General features: G+C 41.6%; 2 protein-coding genes across 4 annotated transcripts in view; one reads left to right on the top strand and one right to left on the bottom strand.

The window, feature by feature from the left end:
• The first annotated feature begins 423 nt into the window (after positions 1 to 423).
• On the top strand, positions 424 to 25602 carry LOC139540417 (sorting nexin-33-like). The gene is made up of 2 exons (XM_071344214.1): positions 424 to 3243; positions 21280 to 25602. Exons 1-2 carry the CDS (start codon positions 1821 to 1823, stop codon positions 21531 to 21533), a joined length of 1677 nt encoding a protein of 558 aa, XP_071200315.1. The 5' UTR covers positions 424 to 1820; the 3' UTR covers positions 21534 to 25602.
• Positions 9407 to 27651, bottom strand: part of LOC139540419 (HMG box-containing protein 1-like) — a 36099-nt gene continuing 17854 nt past the window's right edge. For 2 of the 3 annotated variants that reach the window (XR_011668191.1, XM_071344220.1), the window contains one exon: positions 9407 to 9705. Coding sequence is in view for 1 of the 3 variants with exons in the window: in XM_071344220.1 (XP_071200321.1) it covers positions 9697 to 9705 (9 nt within the window). In the remaining 2 variants the exon portion in view is untranslated. Of the gene's footprint in view, positions 9706 to 23206; positions 23290 to 27651 lie in introns of those variants that run through there. The other variant, XR_011668192.1, reaches the window with a different exon arrangement.

Here is a 27651-nt window from a genome sequence, read left to right as displayed (position 1 = left end):
TTTTGAAGTCAACACAGTCGCTACAGACCCATTAGTTTTCTTCGCAGCCTCGTTTGAATGTCGCGGTTGCGCACATTTGAACGGATTGGGGCGAGTTTACGTTAGCTTGTTCGTTGGAAATCGACAAAAATATATTTCAATGGTTTGATTAATTACAAAATTATTCAAAATAGCTACATTGTATGGTTAGATATCATTTTGTGTGAAAAAACAAATTGTACCTGCAGTCTAAAACTATAAACTTTGTGAGAAAACCCTGAAATTGTTCCTTATCTAGAAATGTTACACCCTCTCATGTCGCCATCTTGAGCGCCCCCCTCCTCCATCGCTCGTTGCCCTGCAAGTGTATACTCGTCAGACGTCATGAAACGTCATGAGAAGTGTCCACTTCATTTGAGGGCTGAGGGGATAAGGTGTGTCTTTTAAGTGTTTGGACTACACCGGTGACAAGCAGTCAGTCTTAGAGCATGCGATCAGTTATCAGTTCTAAACATGTATTTGTATTCTCTACGCTTATGATCTATTTTCTTACGCGCATATGACAGAAAAGTGGTGGTCGGAGCACGTCTCTGGATCCGCTGTGCCGGAGGCGCTTGTATTAATCCTGCTGTAGGACTCCTTGCGGCCAGCACCAGCAGCATGAACGAGTCACTTCATGTTATGTTTCTCATGCTAGGGGCAGTGTAGAGCTGATTTCTTGCGTTTCAAAGAATGAATAAAGGACATTAACGAAGAAAAAAATTGTTTCTCTATTGTCCATGCCTAACGTCATGAAAAAAGTTACTTTGCTACAAAACGGATAGTAATATAATGGCATATGCTTTGCATTAAGTCGCGTTCCCTTATCATTTGCTAATAATGCTTAATGTTTTTTTTAATTCAAGGCAACGAAGAGTAGATGCGCAAGAACCTGTTATGTGGGGGAATTGGAGCAAGTTTCGGGAAGGAATGTGTATCAAGACCGGATTGCATTAGACTGGGAAATCCTTAGACTAGTCATCTCTATCGGGTCTGAATGCTTTCTTCCACCCGGGGCACTTTGTCTTTGTGCTGGGAACAAACTATTTCACTTTGTCTTTGTGCTGGGAACAAACTATTTTGATAATGTTTGATCATATGTACAGCATCACATCACGCAAGGATAACAATGTAACGATTCATCAGGATTACAACGAATAGACAGATGCATGTTTGCAATTTTTTCTTGGTGAAAACACATTTCGGGATAAACCGATGTCAATGCTTCCGTGATCCGAGGACTGAGGAGTTACAAGTTGCGAAGCCCACAAGTTATATTGCAGTTTCAAGTATTGAAGGAAAAGCTTGGATATCAAAGAAAACGTTTTGGCTAAGGGAGCGTAATGCTATCAATAGGAATATGGTACTGATGTAGTGGGCCTACTAAAAAGATGGACAAGATTCTTGGCAGAGTATAGAAAACAACCCAGGACAGTTGTGTAATTGAGTTGTAAAAATACCCAGCTTTATACTGCACCAGTTGTTTTTTAAGAGAGTAGATATAGCACTAAGGTTAGTATCATGTTATAGTGCATGAGCACATTCGAAATTAGTAGTTTGTATCAGTATTAGTGTCATTTGACACTGTCATTCGAGTCATTCTTTCGCTCCTTCTCTTATTGATTTGTTGGGTGACTAGAGTTGAGATTAGATGAAATAGTAGGGCTATGGTTCAGCTATTCAGAGATCACCTATTTGCACAACATGTGTTAACAAGTTGTGCTCAAGGGTAGCAGGGTCACAATGATTTTAGGCAGTGTGCATATGATAGTCAGCTGATTTGATGTCATAAGTGAGTCAGAATGTCGATGAAAGGCAAGGCACTCTTCACTTTCCAAAGTGAAAACAAAGAGGAGATCAGCATACAGGAGAATGAAGAACTGGTTATCTTTGACAATAACTCTGTGGATGGATGGTTACAAGGGGAGAACAGTAAAGGACAGAAAGGTCTCTTCCCGGCCTCTTATGTGGAAGTAATCCGCCCTCGTTCCAACTCCAACCTGACAGACTGCTCCATAAGCCCGGTGGGTTCTCCCGGCAATGGCTCCTCATATTTCCCCTCTACAGCAAACGCGCCCTTTCCCATGCAACAGGGTTACTATCACGATGACGATGATGACTGGGATGATTGGGATGACAGTTCCACAGTGGTGGACGATGATGGCCCCAGTGGCACAAATGGACATTCCCATCAGAGCCCCCACCCCAACAACCCCAATGTCCACTATTGTGCCAAACCTTACATGGAGAGGCAGGACAGCATCTCCAGCTCGCGGAAGGGCAGTATGGTAGGCAGGAACTTGAACCGATTCTCCAGCTTTGTCCGCTCAGGGGTGGAAGCGTTTGTATTGGGCGATGTGCCCATGAACGCTAAGATAGCCGAGTCATACACCATTGCGATGGGCCCCAAAGGGCCTCAATGGAAAGAGAGCCACACACCTTTCTCTTGCTCCATCGAGGACCCCACCAAACAGACCAAGTTCAAAGGCATCAAGACCTACATATCTTACCGGGTGACCCCGAGCCACAATGCGAGGCCTGTGTACCGGCGTTACAAGCACTTTGACTGGTTGTACAATCGTCTACTGCACAAGTTCACCATCATCTCCGTACCCCACCTGCCCGAGAAACAGGCAACGGGGCGCTTCGGGGAAGATTTCATTGAGAAGCGCAAGAGGCGGCTGATTCTCTGGATGGACCACATGACCAGCCACCCGGTCCTGTCGCAGTACGAGGGCTTTGAGCACTTCCTGATGTGTGCCGATGACAAGCAGTGGAAGCTGGGAAAACGGCGGGCGGAGAAGGACGAGATGATGGGCGCCAACTTCATGCTTACCTTCCAGATCCCCAACGAGCACCAGGACCTGCAGGACGTGGAGGAACGTGTGGACTCCTTCAAGGCCTTCGCCAAGAAAATGGACGACAGCGTCATGCAGCTGACGCACGTGGCCTCGGAACTGGTGCGGAAGCACCTCGGAGGCTTCCGGAAGGAGTTCCAGCGTCTGGGGAACGCTTTCCAGAACGTCAGTCAGGTGTTCATGCTGGACCCTCCCCACTGCTCGGAAGCCCTCAACACCGCCATCTCCCACACGGGACGCACATATGAGAACATTGGTGAAATGTTTGCCGAGCAACCTAATTATGACCTCTTCCACATGCTGGACAAACTGTCGCTCTACCAGGGACTACTCGCCAACTTCCCGGACATCATTCATCTACAGAAAGGTAATGTACTCTCCCCTTATGATGTGCTCATTAGTGTTAGACCTAGAGTCTAATAGCTTGTCCTAGAGATTAATCTTCAACTCATTGTTTTGCCTCACAAAGTACGGCCTATTAGTGTATGTAGTTATCACCATCATTCTGACTTCAATACCATCATGTAACTCGATACCAAAACGATACCACAACAACAAAAAATGTGTATATTAGCCAAAGTCACAGAATGGTAACTGATCCAGACAGACACTCAGCTACTACTCTGTTCAATCATTGGGGCATCCTTTGAGTTCAATATCATTACATTTGAATTTTTTTTACTTCAACATTTTTCAGACACAGCCATGTATGCTTTAATGAATCAATTGTACGATCATACAATCAATTTGACGTTGTTTTTACCAATCTAACTACATAACAACATAATGTTAATTTATTTATTTGAATGGTAAATCTATATTGATATAGTGGGAATATCAAGATGTAGCCTAGGCCTATCCAAAATACAGGTGAATTCACATTCAATAGGAGTTTGTGCATGCATTGAGTTATTGATCTTGTTTTGGCTGATTTCATGGGGCTGTAGATGACAATCAATCTGTTTCCCTTTCATTTGAGACATATTGTACTGATCAACAACATTTGCATAGAAGTAGTCTCTTTAACCAGTAATGAGGTCATTCACGAGGCAAGAGGGGGGCAGCTCGTCAAAGCAGTCAGTTTGGCTGAGGCAGTAGATCATCTTTGGGAGAGATGTGCAAAAGAGACAGAACAAGTGAATGAATAAAGTTTTTAGTGGCAATCAGCTTTGAAATCAGCATATTTTGCGTAAATGCTATGGTAGTGAAGTGATGTTAGATTTAGCTATCAGCTAGCAAGGAAAGTTAGCCTACAAAGCTGGGAGCTACCAGTATCTTCTTCCATTGCAAAGTGTTCTAGCCTATATGGACATTGTTTTGCTGTCGTGTTGCATTATTCAAGTGTGTTAACTTTTGTGTATCGTGAGTGGGGAGCTAACATGATGCAGCCCAGACTCCCAGTGCAGGCTAGCAATGAGTAAGTGGAGCAGGCATGGTGCACTTTATAAATAGGGGTTGTTGCGCAGATACAGGCTTGATCTGTGAGACACATTTGACAGAAGTACCGAAAGTAACACAAAATCTAGTACCGAACCGTTGTTCATGTTTTAGTATTGAGAAAGTACCAAAGTTTCGGTAAACCGTGCAACACTAGTTATAAGTGCTTATAGAATCAGCGTTACAAGTAATCATGCGTTACCACAACAGCTTTGAAATCAATAGGGCAGAAATCACTCTTGGTTCCTTGATTGATGAACACTGACACTTCTATCAAACATGTCTTTGAGCCCTAACGGTATTTCCTAAATGTGTCTAGTTTTACTACCCTGTCACTGATAAATGGAAGGATAATTGAAGTACCCCCAAGCCATTCCTTAGTCGCATATATAGTGCCTTTAGAAACTTTTCACACCCCTTCTTATTCCAAATGTTGTTGTGTTACGTCCTGAATACAACATTGATTAAGTGGATTTTTTCTCACCCATCTGCACACAATCTACACCCCATAATGACAAAGTGAAAACCTGTTTTGAGGAATATTTGCACATTTCTTGAAAATGAAATACAGAAATCTCTCATTTACCTACAGTTGAGTCGGAAGTTTACATACACCTTAGCCAAATACATTTAAACTCCGTTTTTCACAATTTCTGACATTTAATCCAAGTAAAAATGTCCCTGTCTTAAATCAGTTAGGATCACCACTTTATTTTAAGAATGTGAAATGTCAGAATAATAGTAGAGAGAATGATTTATTTCAGCTTTTCTTTCATCACATTCCCAGTGGGTCAGAAGTTTACATACACTCAATTAGTATTTGGTTGTATTACCTTTCAATTGTTTAACTTGGGTCAAATGTTTCGGGTAGCCTTCCAAAAGCTTCCCACAATAACTTGGGTGAATTTTGGCCCATTCCTCCTGACAGAGCAGCTGTAACTGAGTCAGGTTTGTAGGCCTCCTTGCTCACACACACTTTTTCAGTTCTGCCCACAAATGTTCTATGGGATTAAGGTCAGGGCTTTGTGATGGCCACTCCAATACCTTGACTTTGTTGTCCTTAAGCCATTTTGCCACAACTGTGGAAGTATGCTTGGTGTCATTGTCCATTTGGAAGACCCATTTGCGACCAAGCTTTAACTTCCTGACTGATGTCTTGATGTTGCTTCAATATATCCACATAATTTCCCAGCCTTCATGATGCCATCTATTTTGTGAAGTGCACCAGTCCCTCCTGCAGAAAAGCACTCCCACAACATGATGCTGCCACCCCTGTGCTTCACGGTTGGGATGGTGTTCTTCGGCTTGCAAGCATCCCCCTTTTTCCTCCAAACATAACGATGGTCATTATGGCCAAACAGTTCTATTTTTGTTTCATCAGACCAGAGGACATTTCTCTAAAAAGTATGACCTTTGTCCCCATGTGCAGTTGCAAACCGTAGTCTGGCTTTTTTATGATGGTTTTGGAGCAGTGGCTTCTTCCTTGCTTAGTGGCCTTTCAGGTTATGTCGATATAGGACTCGTTTTACTGTGGATATAGATACTTTTGTACCTGTTTCTTCCAATATCTTCACAAGGTCCTTTGCTGTAGTTCTGGTATTGATTTGCACTTTTCGCATCAAAGTACGTTCATCTCTAGGAGACAGAATGCGTCTCCTTCCTGAGCGGTATGACAGCTGCGTGGTCCCATGGTGTTTATACTTAGATGAACGTGGTACATTCAGGCGTTTGGAAATTCTCCCAAGGATGAACCAGACTTGTGGAGGTCGACAATTTTTTTTTCTGAGGTCTTGGCTGATTTCTTTTGATTTTCCCATGATGTCAAGCAAGAAACACTGAGTTTGAAGGTAGGCCTTGAAATACATCCACAGGTACACCTCCAATTGACTCAAATTATGTCAATTAGCCTATCAGAAGCTTCTAAGCCATGACATGAATTTTCCAAGCTGTTTAAAGGCAGTCAATGTATGTAAACTTCTGACCCACTGGAATTGTGATACAGTGAATTATATGTGAGAAAAAAAATAATTGTGTCATGCACAAAGTAGATGACCTAACCGACTTGCCAAAACTATAGTTTGTGAACAAGAAATTTGTGGAGTGGTTGAAAAACGAGTTTTAATGACTCCAACGTAAGTGTATGTAAACTTCCGACTTCAACTGTATGAATTCACACCCGAGTCAATACATATTAGAATTACATTTGGCAGTGATAACAGCTGTGTCTTAATGGGTAAGTCTCTAAGAGCTTTGCACACCTGAATTGTACAATACTTGCACATGATTATTAAAAAATTCTTCAAGCTCTGTCAAGTTGGTTGTTGATCATTGCTACACAGCCATTTTCAAGTCTTGCCATAGATTTTCAAGCAGATTTAAGTAAAAAATGTAACTAGGCTACTCAGGAGCATTCAATGTCTTTGTAAGCAACTCCAGTGTATATTTGTCCTTGTGTTTAAGGTTATTGTAATGCTGAAACGTGAATTTGTCTCCCAGTGTCTGTTGGAAAGCAGACTGAACCAAGTTTTCCTCTAGGATTTTGTTTGTGCTTAGTGCTATTCCTTTTCTTTTCATCCTAAAAAACTCCCTAGTCCTTGACAAGCATACCCATAACATGACCACCACCATGCTTGAAAATATGAAGAGTGGTACTCTGATGTGTTGTGTTTAATTTGCCCCGAACATAACACTTTGTATTAACACTTTGGACATTAAGTTAATTTCTTTGACACATTTTTTGCAGTTTTACTTCAGTGCCTTATTGCAAACAGTTTGAATGTTTGGGAATATTTTTTATTTTTCTGTACAGGCTTCCTTCTTTTCACTCTGTCATTTAGGTTAGTATTGTGGAGTAACTACAATGTTGTTGATCCATCCTCAGTTATCTTCTAAAACAGCCATTAAACTCTAACTGTTTTCAGAAGGACACCTGTATCTTTGTAGTGTCTGGGTGTATTGTTACACGATCCAAAGTGTAATTAATAACTTCATGCTCAAAAGGGATTTTCAATGTATTCTTTTTTAACCTATCTACCAATAGGTGCCCTTCTTTGCGAGCCATTGGAAAACCTCCTTGGTCTTTGTGGTTGAATCTGTGTTTGACATACACTTCTCAACTGAAGGACCTTACAGATAATGGTATGTGTGGTGTACAGAGATGTGATAGTCATTCAAAAATCGCACACAGAATGACTCCATGCAACTTATTTTGTGACTTGTTAAGCACATCTTTAGTAATTAAGAAAAGGTGATAGATATCTATGCCATCACTAGATGGAAAACTGTCTAGCTTCCAGGATATGTTCCCTCTGAGTTCCATTTGCACATTGCATCAGCCTACATATAACTTACTTAAATACATTAATGCATTCAGTGGTGGAGATAGCATGTAAACAAATCAGTCTGGTGGTCAACCACCTTTCACAAACTGACAACCTTGTAATGGCATGTCCCTTAATGGTAGAGTGAGCTGTAAGAAATCCTGTTGGTGTCAATGCAAAAAATCTTCCATCTGGGGTGATTTCCTATATGCCCTGCACAATCCAGATGATCATTCGTCTCCATTGGATGCATTGAAAAGGGATGATGTGCCTAGTACATGCTTGGGCATTGCTGATGCATTAACTATGGCCAGCAACTTGGACGTGTCTGTATTTGTCATCAGGGTGGTGCAGTATTTGACCAGCATACCAAAGACATGCTTCAGTTCTCAAACAACCCACATATCAGGAGGGGGGAGGGGCCTCCAGCAGAGAAAGCCATGTTTCTCTTAGTCGTCTATTGTAAATAAGGCCATGGTCAACGTTTCAATCTTAAGTAAACAGCTGCAATGTGCTTTTCTAAATCACATCTACACCGCACCCTTAATTGTACAGGAATTGAAAGCCATTTGAAAATGTCATAGGCATAGCACAACATCAGGGACCAAGGGTCTTATTGGTTCAGCTGAAAATACTCATGGAACATTTGGCTGACTATTGAATGACCTTGGCCCAAAGACGTAGATCTACATTTAGTAATAGCATAGTCAAAAGGCAGAATGTCATATCTGCACTGCACATTTAATAAATCCACTTCCGCTCAGTTTACTGTACTCTCATTACCTAGCTGAAGGCAATGCACATGAACACATCATGTAAGAATATATATATTCGGAAAGTATTCAGACCCCTTGACTTTTTCCACATTATGTTACGTTACGGCCTTATTCTAAAATTGATTAAATCGTTTTTCCCCCTCATCAATCTACACACAATACCCCATAATGACAAAGGAAAAACAGGCGTTTGCAAATTTATAAAACATTTCAAACGGAAATATCACATTTACATAAGTATTCAGACCCTTTACTCAGTACTTTGTACTTTGTAACCGCTGCCAATGTTCATTGAACAGTCTCGAGTCTTCTTGGGTATGACGCTACAAGCTTGGCACACCTGTATTTGGAGTTTCTCCCATTCATCTCTGCAGATCCTCTCAAACTCTGTCAGGTTGGATGGGGAGCGTCGCAGACCATCTATTTTCAGTTCTCTCCAGAGATGTTCGATCGGGTTATGTCCGGGCTCTCTCTGGGGCACTCAAGGACTTTCAGAACTTGTCCCGAAGCCACTCCTGCGTTGTCTTGGCTGTGTGCTTAGGGTTTTTGTCATGTTGGAAGGTGAACCTTCTCCCCAGTCTGAGGTCCTGAGTGCTCTGGAGCAGGTTTTTGTCAAGGATCTCTCTCTATTTTGCTCCGTTCATCTTTCCCTACATCCTGACTATTCTCCCAGTCCCTTCCTCTGAAACACCTCCCCACAGCATGGTACTGCCACCACCATGCTTCACCGTAGGGATGGTGCCAGGTTTTCTCCAGACATGACACTTGGCTTTCAGGCAAAAGAGTTCAATCTTTGTTTCATCAGACCATTTTGCAGCCTAAGGTGTGTATAATGTAACATTGGTAACATGTAAAAAGCAATATTATATTTTAATCAACAATTCCTAATTAGGCTATCTGTATTAAAATGTATTATTACGTTTTTTTTTATTCTCAATACCATACAGGGTGGAAGCACCAGAACACAAGAGTGGGGACAAGACTGGAGGACACCAAATTGCTTGGGAAAGCATTGTTTTAATAGATAATTGCTTAAATAAATAAAAAGATCAGCATTCTTTACAGATTGGGCATTTGTTTCCCTGAAGGAGTTTCTGTTTCTGAATTTGCAGTAGCTTTTTCTGTAAATTCAGGACCTCACTCTGTAGTAGGTTTTTCTCTCTCTCCAGCTCCAAAACATCAATATGAGCTTGGTTCATGTCAGTTCTGGGGCGTTGCTTGGCCTGTCTGCTGTTTTTGCTGCTGGTGCAAGATCCAGGCACTGCTGTTTCTCCATGGCACAGGGTGTCAGCTCAACTAAAGGAAAGAAAAGAAAGACAATTTTGTACAACAATTGAATTGGAGTTTATGATATGCCCAGCCTTGGTACGAATGATGATGTTATGCAACATGCTGTAACGGGACTGATAACGGTAACATTGTAGTGAAGTAGCATTAACGTTAGTTTTAACGTCCATTATATTCATTGATATGTACCAGTTATTTATGTTTACTAAATATTGGTGGGTCGAGTTGTCCGTCGTCATCATAGGGGTTAAGGAGAGGGGCAAACTGCTAGGGAATCATCTCGCATATCTTCTGGGAGAAAGGATCAATTCCATTGGACGGAGGCCCCCCTCTGGTCTGAAATAGCCCCCGCTTCTCCTCTGCCGCATCCTTTTTGGCTTAAATTTTTCCAATTTGGGTCTTTCTTCTCTTTAATCTGTGTCAATCCGTTCAATCTGTCACATAAAATGGCCCTGGTGTCTTCCTTCTTTTTGACAGTTGTCTGTCTTATTATCCTCCAGTATGTTACTAAATTCCTCCATCAGCTCCGACAAGAGTTTTTTTTCATAAGCGGAGAAATGTGAACTTCTTTGACGTTTGACGTGCCATGATCAGGTGGCTAGCGGACAAATAATAAATGCCTAAATAATGTAATAACAATAATTTATATTTTATGCTAGCTAGCTTGGATTATAAATTAGCTACCTACAGTAGCTAACATTAGCTATTGAATTAGTTTTCTATCTAGTACTGGCAAATAACGGATTTTATTTCAAATCAGCCAACCCGTGAGAACCTTTCACGATGGAGTTGCAGTAGTTTTAACGTTACATTGTTGTTATTTTAATCAAGGAACAGCATCTTTGTGGCCTCATTTGTCAAGTAGGCTAGCTACTTAATTTCAACTCACGAAATACCTCATATATTGGTGTTACATGTCACTATTCATAGTTCACAACCGTTAATCATAGATGTATTGATCCAGATTTAAAATGAAGTGGTGCATCACATCTCTGATTAATTATAAACTTAGATTTACAAAACCTAGATTAGCTTTAATCGTAGATGAATTTAAGGCCAGGCACCACAGGCAAAAACTTTGATTTTGCTTCTATCTGTCAATTTTCCGATTTTTGTATATTTTGCAACTATAACTTTCCTGATTTCATAAAATGTACAAATAAATCAGCAATAATGTATATAAATACTTTATTTGTATCATTTTATCCCAACTCCGTCAACAACACCAGCATACATTTTGTTCTTGTTAGCATGTTTCATGTAGAACTTCAACCACTATTTTTAAAATGCTCCATGTGGAATCATATATCATTCAAAAGCTTGTTTTCCGGAGCATATCGTTAGCTAGTTCATACATGGCTATATGCTTTGTAGACGTAGTGCTTCGTGCTGAAAGATGAGTAATTTCCTGACATCCGATTGGTTACTGGCATTTAAAGGCCCTTCCGGCAACCTGATTGGTTAAAATGCCTCAATTTGTTGTTTGAAAGTATCTCCCACGAAGAATCCACGTAAAGAGAGATAAAATGAGAAAATTTCAAAGAATATACCTACAGTATGTGAATAAAAATAGGCGATCTCAGTTAGCCAATGAGAGAAAAGCAGTGAATGAAAGAAACAATTGGCTTGATCAGCCGATCGAGGCAGTGGCAGTACAGGTAGAGGAGGAAAAGGAGGTAGCCGGCAGCTGCGTGTCGAAATGCAAATTAGTTGAGATGAAGAGGACAGCGAGCGGCGATCAACCAGACAGCAGCCAGCCAGCATTTAGGAGGAGTGTTTACAGATCCTCCAGGCTGCAGGAGTGCTCCAGGGGAGATGTGGCTTTTGACATAAGTGTGAGGATGGTTCTTCTAGCCCACAAACTTGGACTTGGTTATGCAGCTCTAAAGAATATAAGCAAAGGGATTTGCATCTCACCTCATAGCAGAGACATGACAGGAGAGTGACAGGTAAATAAAAGGAGAGAGTAGCCCATTAGTGTCAGTTGACTTGCTGTATATAAAAAATATTTATTTCCTTGCTCCAGCAAAAGTATTCAAAGTTAATTAAACAGAGTGATAGGAAAACATAACTATACAATGAGACTGTCACATAGGCCTACAGTGTCATAGGGCTGTAGCCTACTGTGATTACTGAGAAATTAGCTTTACATAAAGTAAATGCATGCTGATATGCTAATATTTACATAGGGTAACATGCTGATATTTAGTCCTGCAGTTATGACTGTAATGTCGACAGACATCATAACAAGTACTTATCCCCCCCACTTTAGTTGCAGAGATTCAGAGAGGGCGTACGCAGATATAGACCCAGACATAGCAGAGTTGCGGAAGGAGGATGAGGATGCCATCATAGACATGTATGTATCCTTTGATGGCACTTGGCACGAGAGGATTCACTTCCAACTACGGGTGTGTGGATAGACATTGTAACAGGTCTAGTGATAGACTACGAGGTGTTGCCTTCATACTGCCATTCATGTGTGATGAAAAGGAAAAGTGGAATTACTGAGGAGGAGTTCAGGGAATGGAAGGATTCACATGCAGATGACTGCTCAACTTCTCAGGTTCGAGGAAAGCAATGGAGCAGGAAGCAGCTAAACACATGTGGGCCAGATCAGTCAGTTGCCACCACTTTCGATACACCGGGATGCTCTCAGATGGTGACAGTACTGCATACAAGGCAGTTGTCAAAATAGATCCCTACCCAGGCATTGAGATAGGGAAACTAGAATGCATCAATCATGCCCACAAGAGGATGGGAACAGCGCTTCGTAAACTGAGTTCAGAGAAACACTTTGGGGGGAGAGGTGAAGGGAAACTCACTGCACAAAAATGTAAGAGTCTGCAAAACTATTACAGGGGTGGAATTCTTGATAACCAGGGTGATGTAGAGGGCAGGAAGAATGTTATCTGGGCTGGTCTTGTCCATTCCACGTCAACAGGCTAAATCCCTAATCACGGTAGATGCTCGTCATCTTGGTGCTGGTACCAGCGAGCCCTAGAAAATGGTGAAGATCCACCCAGTCACAAAAACCATAGAGGCCATACATTTTTGAATAGAGACGTTGCACAGAAAATGGTACCTGTATATCATAGGATGTCAAATAATAACCTCCTCAAAAGAATGCAGCACGGAGGAACCCAGAATGCAAATGAATGTCTGAACTCTGTAATATGGTCGCGATGCCCCAAAACTGTCTTCGTGGGCAAAAGCAGCATTGACGCAGCAGCCGGTATGGCAGTAGCCACGTTCAATGAGGGAGCCACTGCTCTATCAAATGTGATGGACAAATTATGTCTTGACAGTTGTGAGAGTTGATGCTGCTTCAATGGAGTGTGCCAAGCATAGGCGCAGGTCCCATGACACAGTCAAGAAAGTAAAGTGGCACCAGCAACAACTCAAAGAGGACCTTACATATGGGGCAGGCATAGCTGATTAATGTTCTGCACATTTCAAAAGCCATACAAAATCCTTGTGTGTGACAAATTGAGCAAACTGATATGAGAATTTGCCCAAAACTGCATATTTGGCCAACAGACCAGTATTCAAAGCATATGCTCTATTGCTTGAAACAAACGTATTAAACATTTGGCCCCCAAGTGGCGTCACTACAGAGGTGTCACTACAGACTCTGGTTTGATTCCAGGCTGTATCACCACCGGCCGTGATTGGGAGTCCTATAAGGGGGGCACACAATTGGCCAAGCGATGTCAGGGTTTGGCTGGGGTAGGCCGTCATTGTAAATAAGAATTTGTTCTTAACTGACTTGCCTAGTTAAATACATATGATGTTTATTTGTCAGTTTAGAAGTGATATATGAATGAGTTTAATGTGATATAAATGGTCATACTTTTGGAAAGTACATTTTAATTGCATTAGCCTATCTTTATTGGCCATTTTCTCAAAATGACATGTTCACCGTGCACCAATTCATTTTTCTCAGTCTTCCAAGGATGTACATTCACATTATTCCACACAAAGGATCTTAGGTCTTATAATCAGACTTTTACAGAGCTTTTTTATATCTTGTGTCGTTTTGATTTTAATTGTCATTTTATCTGTAAATATATGTAAAATATTAATCTGTCATACATGTGAATTGTCTTTTTTTAATAATTCCATGAAATACAATATTTTGATCAACTGATCTGTAAAAGTCTGACCATTTAAGTGTCTTAACCCAATAAAAAAAAAACATTCTGCCTTGAAGCAATGTGTTTGAAAAACAGATTCTAGTAATATGCAAATTCTCGCATACAATTGAGTTCGCAGAGGATGAGGCGCTAAGAGATAATTGAGAGTTCAGAGAAAAATGTGCCCAGAAAGTGGAATTGAGAGCAAGAAAGTAAGTATCGATCTCCCTGCTCATGGTATACTTGCCTGCGCTCTCTTGAAATTCACCTACAGTGCATTCGGAAAGTATTCAGACTCCTTTACTTTTTCCACATGTTGTTACGTAACAGCCTAATTCAAAAATATAATCCCCTCATCATTCTACACGCAATAATACCTCATAATGACATAGTAAAAACAGATTTTTAGAAATGTTTGCAAATGTATAAAAAAAACAACAACTGAAATATCACATTTACATATGTATTCAAACCCTTTACTCACTACCTTGTTGAAGCACCTTTGGCAGCGATTATAGCCTCGAGTCTTCTTGGGTATGACGCTTCAAGCTTGGCACACCTGTATTTGTGGATTTCTCCCATTCTCTGCAGTTCCTCTCAAGCTCTGTCTGGTTGGATGGGGAGCGTCGCTGCACAGCTATTTTCAGGTCTCTCCAGAGATGTTCGATCGGGACTGGCTGGGCCACGCAAGCACATTCAGAAACTTGTTCCACTCCTGTGTTGTCCTGTTGGAAGGTGAACCTTCGACCCAGTCTGAGGTCCTGAGCGCTTTGGAGCAGATTTTCATCAAGCATCTCTCTGTACTTTGCTTCGTTCATCTTTCCCTCGATCATGACTATTCTCCAAGTCACTGCCCCTGAAAAACATCCCCACAGCATGATGCTGCCACCACCATGCTTCACCATAGGGGTGGTGCCAGGTTTCCTGATGTGACGCTTGGCATTCAGGCCAAAGAGTTCAATCTTGGTTTCATCAGACCAGAGAATCCTGTTTCTCATGGTCTGAGAATCGTTTAGGTGCCTTTTGGCAAACTCGAAGCGGGCTGTCATGTGCTTTTTACTGAGGAGTGGCTTCCGTCTGGCCGCTCTACAATAAAGGCCTGATTGGTGGAGTGCTGCAGAGATGGTTGTCCTTCTGGAAGGTTCTCCCATCCCCACAGAGGAACTCTGGAGCTCTTTCAGAGTGACCATCAGGTTTTTGGTCACCTCCCTGACCAAGGCTCTTCTCCCCCAATTTCTCCCCCCCCCATAGGGGTGGTGCCAGGTTTCAAACTTCCTCCATTTAAGAATGATGTAGGCCAACGTTCTTAGGGACCTTCAATGCTGCAGAATTTGTTTTGGTACCCTTCCCTAGATCTGTGCCTCAACACAATCTTGTTTTGTAGCTCTATGGACAATTCCTTCGACCTCATGGCTTGGTTTTTGCTCTGACATCCATTGTCAACTGTGGGACCCAAGTGGGTGGGCCCGACCGTGGTGCCTGTTCGTTAATTCTCCTGCCCCCACAAAGATGTGAAAAGTAGATTTATCGCCCGAGCCTAATATTCTAAGAGTTGATTTGGTTTGGGCCGGCTCAGGTTTATGGTTTGTGCAACATTGTAACCTATGTTTGATTCCCTCCACAGAGGGAGAAGCACGCCAGTATCTCTCACATAACTAGTATGAGGTTCACTTTCTATGATCTCTCTCCCTCTATGTTCTGATAGACATGAGCCTGCAACTCATCTCTTCAGCGTTGCATTTATTTTCTTACAGAATCATAGCTGCGTGAAGGGTCCGGGAGGAAATGCAGCACCCCTGATCAATTGAAATACATTTGCCAAAGTTATAGAATAACTGCTATCTGTTCAGAAATACATAAAATCATTCAGAATAGCCTACTACACCATGAGAAGGCCTATAATTTAGCCACAGAGGATCAATATCTTCTTTTTTTTAAACAGCCTAGCTGTGGATTTTAGCCCGATGACAAGGAATAGCCTACAGTCAGGAATGGGCTGCAAATCTGTCAATGATAAAACAGTACACAGACAAAACAGGCCTTTCGCAATATTTCAAATACAATCGAGGGGAAACACAGGTTGGACAGCGATTGCTCCTGCTGAAAAAAGAAGACTATCCTGTAGGCTACCAAACATATGTGGTAAACTTCCAAATATTGTTTTACAAAAGAGATAGGCTTTTGGCACGAGCGCATCGACAATCACCAGCGAGTTAGCTGTGCAGTCTGTGAAACTGGAAAGCATTTTTAGGACTATAATTTCCTTCTCTTAATGTAGCCTACAATATGTGTCTCCACACACCTAGGCCTAGGCTACTGATGGCATCACATTTCAGGTAAGTCCCAAGTGCAGACTGTGTTGAAGTAACAATGTTTATTACAGCAACAGGGGCAGGCAGACAACAGGTCAAGGCAGACAGGGGTCGATAATCAAGAGTGGTGGGGCAAAGGTACAGGATGGCAGGCAGGCTCAGGTCAGGCAGAGGTCGGGTAATACAGAGTAGGGGCAACAGTACAGGACGACAGACAGGCTCAGGCAGAGTGGTCAGGCAGGCAGGCTCAAAGTCCGGACAGGCAATGGTCAAAACCAGGAGGGCGAGAAAAAGAGAGACTGGGGAAAAGCAGGAGCTGAGAAAATCGCTGGTTGACTTGCCAGTTCATCTCGTTTGTCAACAGACAAACATAGAACACAGGTATAAATACACAGGGGATAATGGCGAAGATGGGTGACACCAGGAGGGGGTGGAGACAATCACAAGGCAGGTGAAACAGATCAGGGCGTGACAGATGGATTCAAGACAAGGTCGTTTTTATTGATCTCAGATTCTCAGTTTGTCTGTGTCAAAGTAGCCTGTCATTTCGATAATTTGTGCGGTATTAAAAAAGATTCTCCTAAAGTCTCCAGTCATGTAAAATGCTGTAGAATTGCATGAAATGGGTTTCTAAAAGGCAAAACATTTCCCCATGTGTGCAACTTCTTTAAGTGCCTCTACTCTATTGTTCTATGCCACTATGCAATGGAATGATATGCAATGCTTTATTATAAAGGTGTTTTTTTCTCTTCATGCTTTTCAGTACCTTAGAATTCCCCAGATCACCCCCCTCTAGAGCTCACTTTTTGTTCCGGCACCTTCCGATTTACATATTAAGCACTGGGTTAGAGAGTGACAAATAAAGCTCTGAGTACCAGGCCATTAGGACTTGATGGCCGTTAGTGAGTTGGCTACTACCAAAGCATGTCCAGAGTGCATAAGAGGAGATTACCGTGACTCAGCGGTCACGTGGACTTTTACTGCGGTCATGACTCGTGACTGCCGGTGTGGTGGTAATACAATCACTGCAACAGCCCTACTCTCCATTGCTATTCAATGCAGATCCTGCCTTCATTCCGCTTTGATCAACATTTTTTGCTTCGGTGTGTGAATCTGGGCCAGCGATAGGTTATTTTGTTTTATAGAGGAGCTCTGGCCTACTGGTTATTGTGTTATAACACAGTTCCTCTACTTCCAACAAGTTATCTGTTGAACACAACTCTCAATGTGCATGTCGTTAGACCTGTTTGATCTGTTGAACACTTTTTTAGTCAGTTTCCCTTGTATTCTCTATACAACACTCGTTTGAAATCAATGACCAACATATGATCAAACACATCAAAAACTAGGAGGACCAACTCTTCATACAATTAAAATGCCTTTGTTTTGGTGGCATGTTCAATAGAACTAAATCTTTGAAACTCAGACACATTCCGGCATGTCTTGTCTAGCCTTTGTCAGGGAGTGATACCATGACCAACACAGTTGACATTCTGAGGTATTATTCAATTAAACGGGATGGACGTGTAAAGTCGTCTAAGCCCTTCCTGTAACTAAGTCCCAGGGCAAGAATGGGTGGATCTCTTTGAAAATTCCTCATTGCTGAAGCTTTGCTTCTCTCGTCTGTCGTCAGTCTGTCTTTATATCCCCCTTTATTAGCCATAATAAATAAACAAGAACAAGCCGGGCACGTGAGACAGTAAAAGTTTGTTGTGTTCACATTCCACACTTGGCATGTACACTCTAGCTATTGGCCTGTTATTATCAAAGCCAGAGAGGAGCTGAAAAGGATGTTGCAGCCAGCAAACTCAGACCCTTTTCTTCTAACAAGAACTCTGCGGTACAGTGACTGTGACGCTTTAAGGCAGACAAAGCAAACCTTTTACAAGTAAATTGCTCACTGAGATGTGCGTTAGTCTGCCTTTAGAAGTTAGCTGAGGTTGCCTCGGACAAGTGCTGCTAACAATTCACTGTTTCCTACAGTACGATGTAAAAAAAAAAAAAAGTGGAGGAGAGAAATTTGTGCAGGAGTGTCTAGTCATCTCTGTTCTCACCCTCCCCAAAGTGATGGTGTGTGCGTGTGTGAGTGTTCTGTTACTGGCGAGCCGACAGATGGAAGGGGTGTGTGTGTGTGTTTGTTTGTGTGGGTGAATGTCTGATCAGTTCACTGCTGTGCTTGGCACGGCGTCAGTCCAACACCCACCCCCCTCGCCCTCCCCAACCCTTTGTTGGTCATATGCTGTGTACTGGTCACAATCCACATTTGGCAACTGAACAGGCTTGACTAGTCTGGCTGGCAGTCCGCTCCATAGACATTAAAACTAGGTCAGCGCAAACTACTTCAAAGACAGTAGTGATGCGGCGAACAGGCAGATGTTGTGATTCACAGTCGGAATGATGCCACCCTTGTTTAGCAGCAGACTTGGTACTTGTGACACAGTGTCACAATGAATGAATGATCAGATCACTGGGTCCATGTGAGAAGTTATTGCATAGTCATTGTATGGCAGGGCACAGTTGCAGCAGGTGTAACCTACAGTGCCTTGCAAATGTATTCATCCCCCTTGGCGTTTTTCCTATTTTGTTGCATTACAACCTGTAATTTAAATTGATTTTTATTTGGATTTCATATAATGGACATACACAAAATAGTCCAAATTGGTGAAGTGAAATGAAAAAAATGACTTGTTTAAAAAAATTATTTAAAAAAATTAAATTGAAAAGGGGTGCGTGCATATGTATTCACCCCATTTGCTATGAAGCCCCTAAATAAGATCTGGTGCAACCAATTACCTTCAGAAGTGACATAATTAGTTAAATAAAGTCCACCTGTGTGTAATCTAAGTGTCACATGATCTGTCACATGATCTCAGTATATATACACCTATTCTGAAAGGCCCCAGAGTCTGTAACACCACTAAGCAAGTGGCACCACCAAGCAAGTGGTGCTATGAAGACCAAGGAGCTCTCCAAACAGGTCAGGGACAAAGCTGTGGAGAAGTACAGATCAGGGTTGGGTTATAAAAAAATATCTGAAACTTTGAACATACCACTGAGCACCATGAAATATATTATTACAAAATGGAAATAATATGGCACCACAACAAACCTGCCAAGAGAGGGCCGCCCACCAAAACTCATGGACCAGGCAAGGAGGGCATTAATCAGAGAGGCAGCAAAGAGATCATAACCCTGAAGGAGCTGCAAAGTGGGACTGGGACGGAGGTTCACCTTCCAGCAGGACAATGACGCTAAGCATACTGCTAAAGCAACACTCAGGTGGTTTAAGGGGACATTTTTACACTTGAAGTAGGAAGTTTACATATACCTTAGCCAAATACATTTAAACTCAGTTTTTCACAATTCCTGACATTTAATCCTAGTAAAAATTCCCTGTCTTAGGTCAGTTAGGATCACCGCTTTATTTTAATAATGTAAAATGTCAGAATAATAGTTGAGAGAATTATTTATTTCAGGTTTTATTTCTTTCATCACATTCCCAGTGGGTCAGAAGTTTACATACACTCAATTAGTATTTGCCTTTAAATTGTTTAACTTGGGTCAAACGTTTCAGTTAGTCTTCCACAAGCTTCCCACAATAAGTTGGGTGAATTTTGGCCCAGTCAGGTTTGTAGGCCTCCTTGCTCGCACACGCTTTTTCAGCTCTGCCCACAAATTTTCTATGGGATTGAGGTCAGGGCTTTGTGATTGCCACTCCAATATCTTGACTTTGTTGTCCTTAAGCCATTTTGCTACAACTTTGGAAGTATGCTTGGGGTCATTGTCCATTTGGAAGACCCAGTTACACTACCGTTCAAAAGTTTGGGGTCACTTAGAAATGTCCTTGTTTTTGAAAGAAAAGCTATTTTGTTGTCCATTAAAATAACATCACATTGATCAGAAATACAGTAGACATGGTTAATGTTGTAAACGACTTTTGTTGCTGGAAACGGCTGATTTTTTACGGAATATCTACATAGACATACAGAGGTCCATTATCAGCAACCATCACTCCTATGTTCCAATGGCACGTTAGGTTAGCTAATCCAAGTGTATCATTTTAAAAGGCTGATCATTAGAAAACCCTTTTGCAATTATGTTAGCACAGCTGAAAATTGTTGTGCCAATTAAAGAAGCAATAAAACTGGCCTTCTTTAGACTAGTTGACTATCTGGAGCATCAGCATTTGTGGGTTTGATTACACGCTCAAAATGGCCAGAAACAAAGACCTTTTCTTCTGAAACTCGTCAGTCTATTCTTGTTCTGAGAAATGAAGGCTATTCCATGCGAGAAATTGCCAAGAAACTGAAGATCTCGTATAACGCTTTGTACTACTCCCTTCACAGAACAGTGCAAACTGTCTCTAACCAGAATTGAAGGAGGAGTGGTAGGCCCTGGTGCACAACTGAGCAAGAGGACACGTACATTAGTGTCTAGTTTGAGAAACAGACGCCTCACAAGTCCTCAACCGGCAGCTACATTAAACAGTACCCGCAAAACACCAGCCTCAACGTCAACAGTGAAGAGGCGACTCTGGGATGCTGGCCTTCTACTCAGAGTTGCAAAGAAAAAGCCATATCTCAGACTGCCCAATAAAAAGAAAAGATGAAGATGGGAAAAAGAACACAGACACTGGACAGAGGAACTCTGCCTAGAAGGCCAGCATCCCGGAGTCGCCCTCTTCACTGTTGACGTTGAGACTGGTGTTTTGCGCGTACTATTATTACATTAAACTGGATAGACGTGTAAAGATAGTCGTCTTAGCCCTTCCTGTAATAAGGTATTTCTGTTACAATTTTGTTTTATGAATTAGCAAACATTTCTAAAAACCTGTTTTCGCTTTGTCATTATGGGGTAATGTGTGTAGATTGATAAAAAAAAACATGTAATTTAATCAATTTTAGAATAGGGCTGTGGAAAAAGTCAATGGGTCTGAATACTTTCCGAATGCACTGTAGTAACCTAACATAGCAGGTGTAAAAGAAACGCCTGAAACTATATCCCCTACATATTCTTTCCATTTCCCCAGAAAACCGGAACATCTGGTTGTTGGGGACTCGGCAGAGGCTACACAGTTAGTAACACCTCTTATGTATCGGTAGCTAGCTAACCGCCAACTCTCTCTCACTCCTCAGGTGCGTTCGCCAAGGTCAAAGAGAGTCAGCGGATGAGCGACGAAGGAAAGATGGACCAGGACGAGACGGACGGAGTGCGTAAACGCTGCCGGACAGTGGGATTTGCCCTGCAGGCCGAGATGAACCACTTCCACCAGCGCCGCGAGGTGGACTTCAAGGAAATGATGCAGGCCTACCTCAAACAGCAGATCGCCTTCTACCAGCGTGTGGGCCAACAGCTGGAGCGTACCCTGCACATTTATGACAACCTGTAGAGGCTGGGCCTGTCATCATTCCAAACGTTATCCTTCTGATCCAAAATGGCCGCCCAGTTCAACAGGGCCTCCCCAGGGGTTGCCAAAAATCCTAGTGGAAACAGAGACATGGCTGTAGTTGGGAAAGTGTATCACTTTGTTCTCTTTTTTTCATGGTGGACCATGATAGTCACACAAACCCTGGCTTGAAAGAAGAGAGGGGTTGCTGAGGTTGCTGCCTTAGAAAGTTGACTTTCTGCTTATTTTGGCCTGAATAGACAGAAAGAGGGAATGTACTTGAAGCACTTGTGCACTTCACGTAATAGTCACTTTCCAGGCTAAATTTCAAAGTCGAAATTGTTGGTTGCAAGGGACTTACACCATTGTATTTTTCATAATTCCACCAATTTTGCTATGTTTTGACCAAAATGTAAAAAAAAATATTTTATATGTTAGCAACCAATCTTAATGTGTTAAATCATTGGTGGCATTTAATCATTCTTTGTAGAGGGTCAAAGATAGGCATGTGTAGCCTTAATGCTTAGACAATTCCCTGTAGATGATAGAAACTGAACTCCTTTAGTGTAATGTATGATAGCCATGTCAGAATAAGGGCTCGACTGCTCAGGTGTTCAGTGCAAACATGTTACATTCATGTATTTTCTTGAATTAGCTCTCCATACAAGCCAAGTTCTAAGAGGCAGCAGCTGCACTAAGATTAAGATCCTGTCCTTAAGATCCTGTCCTGTGGTCCCTGTCAGTGCCTTAAGGAACCAAGCATTTTAGTGTGATTTTCTAAACAAATGTCTTCACCTGCCTGTTTTCCATTTGAGGAGAAACAGGCCCTTGGACTCAGTAGTCGAGTTTGCACAGGGGGTTTGCTTGTTCTTTCTGTTGCAAAAAACATTTGAAGTTGGAAGTACTTAATGTAAGAGGTACTGCATGTTGGTTCCAACCTTAAAAGTAACAATGGGAAATGCTTTTGTCTGGATAAGGATATTTCTGTGCATCCGCCAGAAACTCTAAATGGGAAGATGGGAAACTCCTTTCATTTCGTATTACTTTATTCCTCTTTCATTTACAAATCTCGTGACGTGACTATGAGACATGGCTGTATCTAAGTGGATTTGTATTTATCTGAGCCTGCTAGCTAGCTACATTTAACTACTACAAACTAATTTAAATCACAATATATAAAGGTTAACTTACTTGTTTTTTGCTGTCCATTGGCAGCACAAGTGGAGCATTTGACTTGCGAACTCATCACCTGATCAGCGTCTCGTCAGCAATATTAAAAAAGTACTTCCGGGTCCCCCATGTAATAGTACAAAAGTGTCAATAACCATTCATGATATACAGTGCCAGTCAAAAGTTTGGACACACCTACTCACAGTTTTTCTTTATTTTTACACCTTTTTTTTTTACACTGTAGAATAATCGTGAGGACATCAAAACTATGAAAATAACACATGGAATCATGTAGTAACCAAAAGTGTACCCACCCTTTTCCTTGATGACAGCTTTGCACACTCTTGGCATTCTCTCAAACAGCTTCACCTGGAATGCTTTTCCAACAGTCTTGAAGGAGTTCCCACATATGCTGAGCACTTGTTGGCTGTATTATTTCTTCACTCTGCGGTCCAACTCATCCCAAACCATCTCAATTAGGTTGAGCTTGGGTGATTGTGGAGGCCAGGTCATCTGATGCAGCACTCCATCACTCTCCTTCTTGATCAAATAGCCCTTACAAAGCCTGGAGGTTTGTTGGGTCATTGTCCTGTTGAAAGACAAATGATAGTCCCACTAAGTGCAAAGAAGATGGGATTGCGTTTCGCTGCATAAAACTGTGGTAGCCATGCTGGTTAAGTGTGCCTTGAATTCTAAATAAATCACAGTGTCACCAGCAAAGCACCCCGACACCATCACACCTCCTTCTCCATGGTTCACGTGGGAACCACACATGCGGAGATCATTCGTTTACATTCTCTGCGTCTCAGAAAGACTGTTGGAACCAAAAATCTCAAATTTGGACTCATCAGACCAAAGGACAGATTTCCAATGGTCTAATGTCCAATGCTAATGTTTCTTGGCCCAAGCAAGTCTCTTCTTCTTATCGGTGTCCTTTAGTAGTGGTTTCTTTGCAGCAATTAGACCATGAAGGCCTGATTCAAGCAGTCTCCTCTGAACAGTTGATGTTGATGTGTCCGTTACTTGAACTCAGTGAAGCATTTATTTGGGCTGCAATTTCTGAATCTGGTAACTCTAATGAACTTATCCTCTGCAGCAGAGGTACTGTAACTCTGGGTCTTCCTTTCCTGTGGCGGTCCACATGAGAGCCAGTTTCATCATAGTGCTTGAGGGTTTTTGCGACTGCACTTGAAGAAACTTTCAAAGTTCTTGAAATGTTCCATATTGACTGACATTCATGTCCTAAAGTAATGATGGACTGTCGTTTCTTTTTGCTAATTTCAGCTGTTCTTGCCATAATAGGTACTTGGTCTTTTACCAAATAGGGCTATCTTCTGTATACCCCTCCTACCTTGTCACAACACAACCGATTGTCTCAAACGCATTAAGAAGGAAAACATTTACTTTTAAGAAGGCACACCTTAATTGAAATGCATTCCAGTTGACTATCTCATGATGCTGGTTGACAGAGTGCCAATAGTGTGCAAAGCTGTTATCAAGGCAAAGGGTGGCTACTTTGAAGAATCTAAAATCTAAAATATATTTTGATTTGTTTAACACTTTTTTGATTACTACATAATTCCATATGTGTTATTTCATAGTTTTGATGTCTTCATTATTATTCAACAATGTAGAAAATAGTACAAATATAGAAAAACCCTTGAATGAGTAGGTGTGTCCAAACTTTTGACTGGTACTGTATGAAAAATAATTGTCTAAACTTTAACAATTATTCCAATTTGTTTATATTTAAGTGACATCAAATAATTGCCCCCAATGCAAATCACTGTATATGGAATACATATTGGCTTACAGCAAGAACTGTTCTGGGTGCCGCAGTAAAAGTATTGTAGGGAATACTCAGTAGGGTCTGTAGAATGTATATATGGTGTCATTCCATGGGGCTCTGAATAATACGGAGTGTTGCTGGCCTTTTTACTCCACCTATTCCATTGGCTGCCGAATGACATCACATGTACACTTACTACACTACAAAAAACCCTGTAGACAAACAACAGTGCAGGGCATTCTCACTGAATTAAAGGGCAACTACACTCAAAAGCAAAGTTTTTTTATATTTTCCCAGATCTCAAAAGTTATCCCCTGATGTGGTTTATGCATTGTTGTGAACACAGAAAATCCCATTTTGTTGTTTGTCTTTTTATGGGGTAAACCTGAAAAATGGGGTAATAAGAAACCTGGAAATACAAAACCAAGAAAACTGAGTTTTGGGAAAAATAGAGATAGGCAAAAAATATAAACAGATTTTTAAAAGGCCCTACCAATGTTTTCTGCAGTGCTTACAGACTTACAGTCATGCGTGAATAAATTTTTACGTGTGGGTGGTCCCGGGAATCAAACCCAATATCCTGGCGTTGCAATGCTCTACCAAGATGCATGACAGTGTTATAAATGCTTTATAAAACCTAAATTTAATATAATTTATAAGGCCTTTATTAATCAGTGCTTATGCCACCCTTTATAAAGCACATGTTTATGTCATATTTGACATAGTGGGTTGTGGGTTATAGTGGGTTATACATTTGACATTGGTGGTTATGTCACACAGTTATGCCACATTTAAGAACCCTTTATAAAGCATGACATACGGTTGTAGATGCTGTGTTTTTTTTCTCCATATCCCACTCCCCATGAGACACCCTCGGAGAGTGGGATATCCAAAAAAACACATTTCCAATTCACACATGCGTATAATTCTAAATTGTACATGTGTGAAATAAGACATATGTAAGCATCCATATTATGATTTCCATTCACCTCAATTTGGCAGGACAGGAAACAATCACCAAAATAACAATACTGTAAATGATTGGATGATGTCCTCTTTTTCCTGTAATGCTTGAGACCATAGTTCCAGTTAATAAACAAAGACTGCTTTGAATTACCTTCTCAGTAAACAACAAATGTCTGACGCTGTTTATGACTCGGTACTAAGTGTTGTCTCAATGGCTGTTCCACTTCCAACATACATTCCCAAGTATGGGCAGATGTTAAAACCAGGTGTTTCACAACCCTTCTTTTTGAAATGTCCTCATCTTCTCTCCTGTTTTTTTACTGCACACGTCTCAGTTACTCAAAGACCAAAGTAACACTATTTAGCACTCAGTTTCAAATGAAAGAAAATAGCCTCTCAATAAATAGCTGGCCATACATACTGTTGGAGGTAGTCGAGTGTACAGCCTTATTCTAAAATGGGTTAACTAAAACAAATCCTCAGCAATCTACACACAATGCCCCATAATGACAAAGCTAAAAACAGGTTTCTAGAAATTCTAGCAAATACAAAACATAAATACCTTATTTACATAAGTATTCAGACACTTTGCTATGAGACTTGGAATTTAGCTCAGGTGGATCCTGTTTCCAATGAGATGTTTCTAGGAGTCCACCTGTGGTAAATTCAATTGATTGGACATGATTTGGAAAGGCAAACACCTGTTTATATAAGGTCCCACAGTTGACAGTGCATGTCAGAGCAAGAACCAAGCCATGAGTTCGAAAGAATTGTCCGTAGAGCTCTGAGACAAGATTGTGTCGAGTCACAGATCTGGGGAAGGGTACCAAAACATTTCTGCAGCATTGAAGGTCCCCAAGAAGACAGTGGCTTCCATCATTCTTAAATGGAAGAAGTTTGGAACCATTAAGACTCTTCCTAGAGCTAGCCGCCCGGCCAAATTGAGCAATCGGGGGAGAAGGGCCTTGGTCAGGGAGGTGACCAAGAACCCGATGGTCACTCTAACAGAGCTCCAGAGTTCCTCTGTGGAGATGGGAGAATCTTCCAGAAGGACAACCATCACTGCAGCACTCCACCAATCAGGCCTTTATGGTAGAGTGGCCAGATGGAAACCACTCCTCAGTAAAAGGCACATGACAGCCTGCTTGGAGTTTGCCAAAAGGCACCTAAATGACTCTCAGACCATGAGAAACAAGATTTTCTGGTCTGATGAAACCAAGAATAAAGTATCTGGCCTGAATGCCAAGCGTCACGTCTGGAGGAAACCTGGCACCATCCCTACAATGAAGCATGGTGGTGGCAGCATCATGCTGCGGGGTTGTTTTTCAGTGGCAGGGACTGGGAGACTAGCCAGGATTGAAGGAAGGAAAGATGAACGGAGCAAAGTACAGAGAGATCCTTGATGAAAACCTGCTCCAGAGCGCTCAGGACCTCAGACTGGGGCGAAGGTTCATCTTCCAACAGGACAAAGACCCTAAGCACACAGCCAAGTCAACACAGGAGTGGCTTTGGGACAAGTCTCTGAATGTCCTTGAGTGGCCCAGCCAGAGCCCTGACTTGAACCCGATCGAATATCTCTGGAGAGATCTAAAAATAGCTGTGCAGCGACACACCCCGTCCAACCTGACTAAAGGGTCAGAATTATTATGTAAATGTGTTATTTCAGTTTTATATTTTTTATACATTTGCAAACATTTCTAAAAACCTGTTTTTGCTTTGTCATTATGGGGTTTTGTGTGTAGATTGAGAAAAAAATACAATTTAATACATTTTAGAATAACATGGAACCCAAACCGGTTGCGTGCATGCGCCATCGTGCATAAATTAATTTATTTTATTATTAGTATTTTTATTTTCCCCCTACACCAAACGCGATCACGACACGCAGGTTAAAATATCAAAACAAACTCTGAACTAATGACATTAATTTGGGGACAGGTCAAAAAGCATTAAACATGTATGGCAATTTAGCCAGTTAGCTTGCACTTGCTAGCTAATTTGTCCTATTTAGCTAGCTTGCTGTAGCTAGCTAATTTGTACTGGGATATAAACATTGAGTTGTTATTTTACCTGAAATGCACAAGGTCCTCTATTCCGACAATTAATCCACACATAAAACGGTCAACCGAATCGTTTATAGCCATCTCTCCTCCTTCCAGGCTTTTTAATCTTTGAACTTATATGGTGATTGGCATC

This window comes from Salvelinus alpinus, chromosome 15 (genome assembly GCF_045679555.1).
Source record: "Salvelinus alpinus chromosome 15, SLU_Salpinus.1, whole genome shotgun sequence".
NCBI lineage: Eukaryota > Metazoa > Chordata > Actinopteri > Salmoniformes > Salmonidae > Salvelinus > Salvelinus alpinus.
The sequence above is the reverse complement of the archived record's forward strand: the minus strand, read 5'-3'. Positions and strand labels throughout refer to the sequence as shown.

Excerpts from the sequence above, each read along its gene's own strand:
- LOC139540417 (XM_071344214.1), top strand. The coding sequence starts at position 1,821 with ATGTCGATGAAAGGCAAGGCACTCTTCACTTTCCAAAGTGAAAACAAA. Across the intron at positions 3,244-21,279 it reads CATCATTCATCTACAGAAAG|GTGCGTTCGCCAAGGTCAAA; the intron begins GTAATGTACTCT and ends CTCACTCCTCAG.